The 11,193-nt window shown below is 49.7% G+C and overlaps 1 protein-coding gene across 5 annotated transcripts in view; it reads right to left on the bottom strand.

Annotated features, from left to right (window-relative positions):
* Window positions 647-11,193, bottom strand: part of MAP2K5 (mitogen-activated protein kinase kinase 5) — a 114,205-nt gene continuing 103,658 nt past the window's right edge. For 4 of the 5 annotated variants that reach the window (XM_021406827.1, XM_021406828.1, XM_021406826.1 and 1 more), the window contains one exon: window positions 757-1,002. In XM_021406827.1, coding sequence (XP_021262502.1) covers window positions 898-1,002 — 105 coding nt within the window. In that variant the 3' untranslated portion in view covers window positions 757-897. Of the gene's footprint in view, window positions 1,003-11,193 lie in introns of all 5 variants that reach the window. The other variant, XM_021406824.1, reaches the window with a different exon arrangement.

Here is an 11,193-nt window from a genome sequence, read left to right as displayed (position 1 = left end):
GTTGTGAAAACGAACGCAGCGATGGCAGGGACAGCAAACACACAGCGGAGACGCTGGAAGTGTTCCTGCCCCATGTGGGAGCACAGCCGGGTGCTCTGCGCGATGGCAGTGAGCGGTGGCCCCGGTCCCTCCCCACGGAGCACGCAGGGATCGGCGCAGGGACCCCCCAGCTCACACCTTGTCCCACCTCATCAACACTCCCGTCGTGTGCCGGGGGCTGCTGCGTGCTCCCAGCCACAGGGAGATCAGCGAGGGAGGCAGAGAGGAGGGAGCCACAAACCGTGACCAGCAGCGAAAGCCGCAGCCTGAGGCCACGCAGCACTGTCCCTCGGCGCAGGCTCTGTCCCCCGGCGTGGCAGCAGCACCGTGACACCAGCTGCCATCCAAGGACACCACGGCCAATGCCCCCGGAACGCTTGTATTGCAGAGGGGCAATCGCCTCTTCCCAGGACGAGCAAGTCCACACTCTTCCTTTCTCTTTTTCTTCTTTTTTTTTCTTTCTTAAAAATACCAAACTCATCTCAAACAGGCGTTTTGTGGATGTCCACGCTCCCCAGACAGCCAGCAGCTCCTCCTCCAGCCCTCAGAACAGCCTGCTTGTCGGCCGTACAATAGCAAAACGAACAGTTCAAAAATACTCTGGAGCCACGAAATATACAATACATTCAATAACAAAAAAATAGAGATATAAAATACTCGCTTTAAGGCTGTGTACAGTTTAACTGAAGATTAATTTGAGGACATTAAACGAGAGAAATGTGTGAAGGGAATTCCTTAACGTGCCTGCGCGGGAGGGAGGAAGGCAACAACAAAGATCCCGAGGGATTTTGTTGATTTTTAGCACAATAGGACCCGGATGGGTGGGAGCCCGAAGCTCTGTCCTGGGGTCCTAGCAGCTCACGGTGCGCCCTGGGCCGAGCGCCGCTCCTCCAGCGTCCTGCACACCCACATGGACACCACCTCCGCGTGGCCGTCGTCGTACTGCACGATGAACGGGTGGCCCTGCAAAGGGGACAGGAAGGGTTAGCCAACAGACACAGCTCTCCCTGCCAGAACACAGAGAGTTCATCTCATTCATGTTTGAGGAAGAATACAGTGGAACATTCCGCGGTTGCAATGAAACATGGATTCCCATCGGTGAACTTTCAGATGGATGCATATTATCCATGTTCATAATTTATATAGAAAAGAGGAGATTGGGGGACCCCAAACTCTTTACTGGGGCCACTGACCCACTGGTTTGTAAAGGTCTGCAATCTCTTTATTTTCTCCCTTTAAAAGCTCCTTTGTGTGACTTTAACATCACATAACAACACAAAATAACCCAACCCAACCCAATCCAACCCAACATAACCCAACCCAACTCAACATAACCCAATGCAACATAACCCAACCTAACATAACCCAACCCAACCCAACATAACCCAACCCAATCCAACCCAACATAACTCAACACAACATAACCCAACTCAACATAACCCAACCCAAGCCAACGTAACCCAACTGGGTCACACTCCAAACTACTTCCCCTACAGGGCACAGCCTGAATCATGCCACCATGAACACACAGCTGTAGCAATGCCACATTCACCTATATTTACATCCTTGACCTGAGTCAGTACAAACCCCACACCCTACCCTGTGTGCACCCCTCACCCTTAGGGTTGTACAAATCACAAAGAAGGAGCCACGTCCCTCCAAGTGTTACGTTCTCCCATCACCTGTGCCTGCAGCTGCAGCAGGACTGGGTGCAGCCTCCAGCAGAGGCACACATGAGCTGCACGTGGCCTTTGGAGCCATCGCTTGAGAAAGAAGCCTAAATCTCACCTATGCATAACCCCAACAAGCCTTCATGAGAAGCAGCTGCGGGACCTAGCGTATGATGGAAAGAGGGATGGCTGTACAACACGCTGCCCCATGGAATTGCAGGGCTGTCACAGGCTGAGACACCTCAGAAAATCGGAACAGCATCTCAGGATGGAACAGGAATACGGTGCGCAGTTTCAGCAGCCAGCTTAGACAGCTCAATCTGGCCCCGTTCCTAGAGATGGGAACATGCCATCTTCGGATGAATCTCAAATGAAGTATAAAAATCCACAGGAAACCAAGTACCGCAATTACATAAATGGCTGAAAGAAAGCAATCGCCAGGAGAAACCATCACAGATGATGAAAATCTCTCCTCCAAATCACTCAAAAGCAGCTCGGTTTTTGCAACACTAAACTTCACAGCTCTTGCAAACAACGCCTGCAAGTAACCAGTGTGGATGTGGGGACCCTCGGGGACAGTGAAGCAGTGCAGGCACAGCGGCGTTGGGCGCACTGTGCCCGGGATGCTGGGGTCAGCAGGGCAGGATGGCACTAAGCGGAGCCATGAGGCAGCACCGAGCTAAACTGAGCACCATAAATCCTCGCAGCACCAGCTCGATGCAATAAAACACTCTGCAGGCCAGGGCCAGCAAACAGAGGAGCCGCAGGAATAAAATACGCCACGATCTACACGATGGAGGGAGGAAGTGCAAGATGCTCTGACCCTCTGGGATGGCTGCATCCACGGGATGTCCTTCCATGGGTTTTGGGGAAAGGCAGTGCAAGGAATGGGCAGTGCATGGAAGAGGCAATGCACGAGGCAAGGTGACCCCTGCACACACACAGCAGAGCCACACACACAACAAATCCTTCCTCCATCTCAGCTCAGTGGGGTCCTGGTCCAGAGCTGCCTGGGTTAGTGGAGGTGCCACGGGGCTCGCTGCCTTGCAGAAGGACACCGGGACAGAGAAGGCCCTGTGCAATCCCTGGACAAGCAGGACTGGCATGTCACTTGGCCTTTATCTATTCTCACATCACAACCTCTTCTGTACCATCCCAGTGCTACAAATGGGACTCTTTCACTGTGCGAATGGAGAAATAACACAGTAAGAGGCAAGACACTGCTAACTGACACATAAAGGTGAACTCAGTCACTGCTGGGAGCCAGTGCTTGTTTCCTTCACCTTGAGGAACTCACTCCCACAGTGAAGGAAAGAATAAACATGGAGATACAAGAGCTTCCAAAGCAAAGTCAGCTCCAGGAACTCGCTCTCCCCGCTCAGATTGTCAGTGCTTCCCACCAAGCTCAAGCCACAAGCCCTGACCTTTATCTCAGGCCTTTGGAACTGAGCAACTGCTCTCTGCCATTGCGATCAATCTTTCTAAACTTGCTCTTTGTATCCGCTGCAGAAATAGGTATCTTTTCCCCCCAGTATTCAATCTTTTTTTTTTGTTATTATTATTTTTGGAAGCGAATCGCTTCCTTTCAGTGGTTCTGGGCTGCAGAGAACAACTTTGCATTTGCCAGAGCTCTGAATTTCGCACCCATGCGGACACACGCGTGAGCTCTGCTTGGGAAATGGCCACCGAGGAGCACTCCCAGGGGTACCACAGCCCGGCCGGGAGTCTGACGATGGCAGCAGCCAGCTCGATGCTACAGCAGAAGATGGATGAGCTTAAAATGATGCATTTGAGTACACAGATGCTCGCGGCACTGAGCATATGGACAACGTCTCTTCCCTCCCAACACCTGGCTATCAGAAATCTTTAGCTTTGGTCTTGAATGTCTAACGTCAGGAACAACGCTATGGAGAGGCTACAACTTATTTTTTTCTTATCCCTTCCTGCACACACTCCATGTGCATTTGGGTTTAGCGAACCCAACATTGTGAAATGTTGCTGTTCTTTGAAACGTTCCTTGATTCTACCCATGGAAACCATTCGGAGGGAGCACAACCTGCACCCCGGGGACAGGATCCTGCAGATATTCCACGTACTTTCCAGCATGACCTTCACAGAGCTGCTGAATCTTCCCCAGCATGTGGCTGAAAGGGAATACATGGCTTCTGCTGCCTCACTGAGTGCTGAAGGAATCAGTGTGAGTGTGTTTTGCACAACATTATGGTACGGTGGGTGCAAAAGCGCGTAGTAAGGCAAAGGCTTATTCTAAGCAACGCAGCCCAGAGGTGCCTGTCTGGCCTCTTAAACAAAACAGCAGTCAAGGACAACAGTGAGAACTAGGGAGAAACAACGGAGCCCACAGACAAGGAAGAGCAGATGCATTGGGGCAATTAAAAAAAAGCTATTAAAGACAGTCCGCTTCTCCCATGAATCTCCTTTACGATGGAGAGACTCCCTGCAGAGGAAGGCATCTCACACCCGGTATTTCCGTGCCATTCAGCTACTCCCAACATGCAGGGGAAGACTGCAGGCTACGAGGTGTTTAAGACATCACTGAGCCATGCTGCTCGCCCCCTCTGCTTTGTTTTATGGGGTTACCCCACGGAAAATCCCGCATTTTACACATTTTTCTTCCTAGAAATAAGCTTAACTTGAAACCACTGTTTGGGTTTCTCTTGTTTTCACCCTGCTCCAGAGAGGACTTTTCTCAGACTATGGTGTCAATGGGAGCTGCACTGGTGGACAGCCCCAGCTGTGCTCAGGTTGGGCCTCAAACCACCACTGCTTCTGATACCTGGCCTCGCTCAGCAGCACCTTGCTGCTGCAGTCACATCTGCAACAAATGCACACAAAGAGCAGCACAGCATTGCGGACAATGCACGTGCCCATCAGACCTGCCCTTGGCCTGCTTGCAGCAACATTTCATTGAACCACAGAATCACTAAGGTTGGAAAAGACCTCTGAGAGCACCAAGCCCAATCCAACCCCACTGACCATGTCCCCAAGTGCCACATCCCCGTGGTTCTGGAGCACCCTTGGGGACGAGGACTCCACCTCTGCCTGGGCAGCTGTGCCAGTGCAACACTGCACTGAGAATGATTTTTTTCCTAATATCCAACCTGAAATTATCAGCATGCTTTTACTGGCATATTTTGCTTGTGCTCAGTCCTCTCCCCATACATAGCACAAATGCCCATTAGCGGCAAGGTGGTTGGAACTGGATCATCTCTGAGGACCCCTTCCCAACCCAAGCCATTCTACGATTCTATGAACTCTCAGCACTGAAACCACGTGGCAGTCAGCACAGCCAGGAGACCCAAGCAGCAGAACGCGCACTGAAAAGCCCCCACCAAGCCACTGCTGCGGGAGGGGAGGCAGAGGAGCAGGAAAGGTCAGGCAGGACGGGGCTGCAGTGAGTGTCAGCCCGCCTAATTTTGTGTGTCAACGCTGAAAATTAGATAAACAATGACAAACCAGGCTTTTTAAATGAACTTGTCTCATCTCGTTCTCTTGATAAAGGGTACGCTCCTCGCGCTGCAGTGTCCCACCAGACAGGTTAACTCTTTGCAAGGGGAGCGCCGCGCAGAGGGGGAGAGAAAGGATTTAAATATCTGACATGAAATTAAAAGGGCAGTGCCCCCCTGCGCACACAGCCCTGGTAATTCGAACTCGTTGCCCACGCACCATCAATCATTTAGCCCAGTCAATTAAATGGCCATTATTCAAGGGGAAAAGTTCTGAGGTTTAAGCCGCCCTTCGTGCTCCCACAGAGGGGCTCCTCTGCTACACGATGTGTTTGGATGGCACAGGGACGGGCACGGCGTGGTGTCCCTGCAGCACCCCCCATCCCAGAGGATTTCCCAAGCACAAAGCACACAGTGCAATCCTCCCAGAGCTCTCTTTTACAGGACCCCCCCGGACTGTGCAGCGGAAGGACCGTGCCCCATTTATTACAAAGAGGCACCGACAAATTACGCATTTCGTTTTAAAAAACTGAATTGGGCATCACAAAAAAAAAAGAACATAATAAAAAGATCCCAACTGTTGCAGACACGGACTATCAAGACGATGGCAGTGCCCTTAGACAGCATTTCAAATACAGTTTATTAGCGTGTGATATGAAAAGGGTATTTTTATTGCATGATATAATGCAATGGGACCTTGGGCGCTCTGCAGAAGGACCTTGCACTCAGAAGTGTAATGAACCCATAGTCCAAAAAACATTATACTGTACATTAACCTATCATTAATGGCACATTAGGGCTAGGGGCATTGCACGCTCGCTGGTCAGGGCTCCATCAGGACAGTATGGAGGAAACCACAGTCTTCACAGGCTTAAAACAAATAGAGAAAATAAATATTACTGATGGCTACAGGCTGCTTTAAGGGAAGCTCACTCTCTGCTTAACATGCGACTCTGATGCCATTTTATAAGGGGGAGGGAAAAGACAATGCAGCAGTTTATTAGGCAATATTAGGAACAGCATGGCACTGCTTTGCAGCACTGGGTGTCTCTGCAGTGCATCCGATGCCTTAACACAGAGCTTTTTTCTGCACGAAGCACAGTAACTGGGGCATATTTTAAGAACAAAATGGAACCTGGACATCTCTGCCCTTCCTGCCATCCCCTCATCCCTGACGACACACTGTTAAACATGACCCAAACTCTGCACTGCTTCTGCTCCCGAAGCAACTGGGACGGTCAGATCGCCACAGTGCAGTGCTAAATCCAAGGGACAACTCATCCCTTGCTGTCTGAAGGAGTGCAAGGCCTGCAGGTTTGGAAAACAAGAACTTGGCTGCAAAGGAGTGCACCACAGTTATCACCCCAGCTCGTTCTGCCATTGCTACCGATGTTTGAATGCTGTTTGGAATTGGCTGAGGGCAGGTGCTCGAGAGGAAATTCAGCTCATTCACATGTTTAATGGGAACACAAGTCAGAACTCCAAAATGACCAACACAAACCTCAGCTCTGGAGCTCCTTCCCAGGACGCACGGAGAGACGAAGCGCTCGAGCAACGCAAACCGCCCCGCGCTGACCTGCGTCCCCACCTCTGCCGTCCTCAGCACACGCAGGATGTCATTGCTCTGCCACCTCCTCCAGCAGAGCAGGATTTCACATCTAGAGCTTCTGCCCCCAAGGACAAGCCAAACTAGACGCTGCTCTAATTATCTGTGCTAGCTCTCCACGAGGCCGATTTCTGCTCCCACAGCCAGGAATAGCAGCGAGGAATCCTCAGGCCAATACTCTGCTGCCGACTCCCAGAATATTGTTAATTCTCAGGCACAGCAGTGTCAGAGCCCTCCTCGGGCTGCTCCGTGCGTCTGCCTCCCCTCCATGGCTCGCCTCTAAGGTTCGAGCGGGGTAAAAAATCAGAGGGTTTCAAATGCTCTCATTGATCTGTGGAGACCCAGGATGTATCATGGGTGGAAAGACCCTGTAACACACAGTTTGTGGTCTGGCCTTTACATCCCTTGCTGTACTTCTGCAATGTTAGGATGCCTTTTGGCTACAATGGGTAACCTCTTAGGGAAAAGGGTGGGTGCTTGGGAAAGCAGTCGCTGGGAGGCTTAGCTTGAGGGTCTAGAAAGCGTGTCCCAGTTTCCCAAAGCTCCAGCAAGGTCACCCCTTCCTTTAGTAGACATAGTTCCCCTGAAATGACAGCTCCTTGCCTCTCCTGTGCTATTCCTGCAGTTATGAGACCACAGATGCCAAATGACAGCACGTTTAGAATCACACAATCACAGAATTGCTCAGGTTGGAAAAGACCTTCAAGATCATCAAGTCTAACCGCAACCTAACCATACCACCCTAACTCTAACAACCCACCACTAAATCATGTCCCTGAGCACCACATCCAAACAGTTTTCTTATGTACTTGCATGGCTGTGTTTGATGTGGTACCAAGCTTTTACTGGCCCAGATCTCTCCCCTCATTCCTACCACTGACTTCAGGGCAAGGACGGCCTCTCACAGCGCTTGGTGAAGACTTCAGCACCTCCATGAGCCTGTTCTCAGCTGGTGTTAGACTGAAATCGCCCACAACAGGGGTCAAAGACACAGGTCCTTAAGTCTGCAGAGCTCTGGGTGGCAGAGGGACCCCAGGGTCACCAAACAGAAGCACCCAGAAGATGAAGTTTGCTCCGAATCTCCCACCCCATGGGGACACCACCTGCAGCTTCTGCCTGTTTGTATAGAGAACAGTGGGGGCAGCAAAGAGTGTCAGCAACTGCATCGGCCTGTGGTATTTTCTGGGCACAGATGAAGCAGGGACTAGAAAACATCTATAAGCAAAATCAGGTATCCTTATCTCTTCGAAGCCTGTGCTCTTTCCTCATCCCTTATGCTGAGCAGTCGCAGCATGGCCCCAGCCTGCTGAAAGTGCCAGAGAGTGGTGAGTTCTGTTTGTTGCATGGCCTCCTGAATATACACTGTAATTAAAATGCTGATTACTAAACAGTTTAAATATATGACAGACAGTGCAGTTAAAGCCTACAGTTAGGTCAATATGTGATTTAGATTTGCCATTTAAAAACTCTCATTTAAATTTTGCATACATTAATCACTACCATACTTCAATGTTCTGATATCCACCTGACTACACTATTAAAATAAAACTTGCTGCCCCAGGGAAATCCTACTTATTCTTAATTGTTTCGAGGCTTTGATGGGCTTTTAATCTAAGATTAATTTATGCAATTTTAAATAACTCTTCTTATGATTAATAAGCTTGAAAATTAAAAGGAGTCTAAAGCAATTATAATGAGCATTTGGTCATAACCTCATTAGGAGAAGGAGTGAAGGATACAGCTCTGGAATTCTTACAAGACTACAATTTAAGGTTACTTTCAGAGGAGTCAAACATACTTCTTGAAATTGCAAAGGCAGATTAGCCTAGGTCAACGGTAGAACCACAGCCATCTAGATTAGCACACTAATGGTTTTATCCCTCCGATGATATTTAAGATAGTGATAGAAAACGTATCAGACGATGATAAACGAATAACACCACTCAATGCTGAAGCCTTGGAGCTGTATTTCCTGTTTTATCTTTTTCTTTCACTTTTTTTTGCATATCGTTTCTCTGTTTGTAGATTAACTTTTTCCAACGCTCTTTTAGGTTTTATGGGATAAAGTTAATGGCAAGTGATTTTCAGCAGGCTTAGGAGCTTTGCTGAGGCACCAGTATCCTGCTGCAACTGACAGAATCTGTCTTTAAATGAGTTTCCAGGCACAACGGAGAGACCAAGAAGAAGAAGAGCTTAACTTAAACCTGAAAACCTGAACCTACAGAGGAGCTGTCCACACAGCACATCTGAATTCCCATTTTCAAACAGTAGCACATATCCTCCATGACGATTAAATTCCTTTTTTCCACTTTGCTGTGAAGCTCTGGGCATCGGCCGTGGCCCTCTAGGCAGACCCCACAAAACGCTGTGCACCTGAACCCTGTGCCCAGACTCGGAGTCAAGAGAGCACTTGCTGTGCAGCTCAGGTCAGCAAGAACCAGTGCAGCCCATCCAACTTCCAGCTCCTCCACGCTGTGTGCAGGGTAGGTCTGATTTTTGCTCTACTCTCTCTGCGGTGCATACCAGTCTAAAATTTACATCGAGTTCTGGTTTTGGCTGTGGTGCAGCGGAATCTATTCGCCCATCTGTAGATCATTCTTCCCACAGCAGTTCTGCTTAGTTGATATTTGCTGTGGAGCCGATAACGGTGCTTGGCACGCCTCGTGGTGCTCAGCCAACAAAACGAGCTCACTCCCAGCAAAGGTATTTTTCATGACGACTCTTAAAAAAACACGAAGGCAACCAAAATATAATTGGAGTGCGCTTCTGCAAGTGTTGCTGAGGTTAAGAAGAGCTGTAGAAGAGGAATAGAGAGTGTGGCCCAAGGCTGATAGACTATGTCAACATTAGCAAGCTGTCGACAGCAGAAGCAGATCTGCAGAGTGAAATGGTTGGTGCAGCATTTCGGGGATGGAGGAGGTTTTGCTTTTGACCAGCTCCGGTCTGCTCTGCGGACACAGCACCCGTCAGCAGCTGGAGCATGAGGTGCGTGCCTGGAGCACATCTTCTGCCTTGGTTTCATTTGAAATCGATGGGATTCATTAGCTTCGAGAGCTGTCCGTGATCGGAATGCAAGTGTGGTTGGTAGCTCTGAAAGATCTGGAGATTCAGACCAAGAATGCACACCTGATCTGAACCCTAATGTTGATGCAAATGCTTCCTCAGCAGCATCCTCCAGCTCAGGGCTCCCTGCGAGCACACCACGCTCATTGCTACCGACCAGAGCGAGTCAAACACCAAAAACTGAGGAGGGAGCATTTCCTACCAACACATTTCCCAGAGAAGGAGAAAAGGGAGGAAAAAAACGGATGCTTTCTACAAGCTTTGAGAAACTGGTTTCTACCGACAGAGAAAATTACTGAGATGGACAAAATTCAAACAGTGTCCTAAATGTTTTCAGTTTTGGGGTAGAAAACGCCTTGTGCGCACTGACAACCACGACGACGCAGAACAGCACTGACCAGAGACAAAAGGAGCAGGGAAACCTCCCGCCCTTCACAACACAGGGAAAATTCCTGCAAACGAAGAGGTTGGTTTTAGAAGCCCTCCGTAAGATTGTGTCACATCACACGGCTGAACACCATCAAAGTAACATCCCAACGTTTGCCGAGAGATTAACCAGAACAAGCGCTGAACGCTGAAGCACGCAGATACCGTGTGCCATCCTGTGTCACAAGCTGGAGAACAGCTACAAAGCCACGTGCAGACAAATGTATGGAACCGTATGGAAAACATGGAGAGCACAAAGCACACCGCCATGAGTTGGCTTGGGAAAAAAAGAAATCCCTTTGAATCCGGCACAAGGACCAAGGCCACCACGACCTCCTCTGCCCGTGTTTCAATGCCTCGCTCCTGCCAGACCCTTCCCCTCCCCAGGCTCCGGCCTTGCCGACAAGGCCCACACCAGTGCCCACCCCAGTGGATCCCACTGAGCTGGAAGGGGCGGACATGTTGATGGGATGGTGTGCTTTTCGGGGCTGTGCACGTTGTGCTTCGCCGGCGCGGCCTCGATAAAGCGGCGCGTCCCCGCTCTGCGGCAGCCGCTTCCAGAGGAGAGGCCGCGGCTTCAAAAATCATCTTTAATTTAAAAATTAGAAACTGGAGCAGGCTGCGAGCGCGGAGGTTGATTGAAACAAAATTTAAATTCCTGTCAAGCCCATTTAAACACAGGGGCCCTTCATAGACAATTAGCTGCTCCCTGTGAACGCGGAATAAACTCAGGCCTGGTCACTGTTAGACGAGCGCAGACCCACTGTGAGGAGCTGGAAAAAAATTAACTAAAATCAGGCGGTATGAAATATTTAGCCTCCCGGTTTATCACAGGGGTTTGGAAGTGTAAACAAGACAAAAATCGATTCCTCGGTGCCCTCCAATCAATCCCCCAAAATGGTTAGGGCATCTGTTTCTGCTAAAT

This window comes from Numida meleagris, chromosome 9, assembly GCF_002078875.1.
Source record: "Numida meleagris isolate 19003 breed g44 Domestic line chromosome 9, NumMel1.0, whole genome shotgun sequence".
Taxonomy (NCBI): domain Eukaryota; kingdom Metazoa; phylum Chordata; class Aves; order Galliformes; family Numididae; genus Numida; species Numida meleagris.
This window is presented reverse-complemented; position numbering and strand designations above follow the sequence as displayed.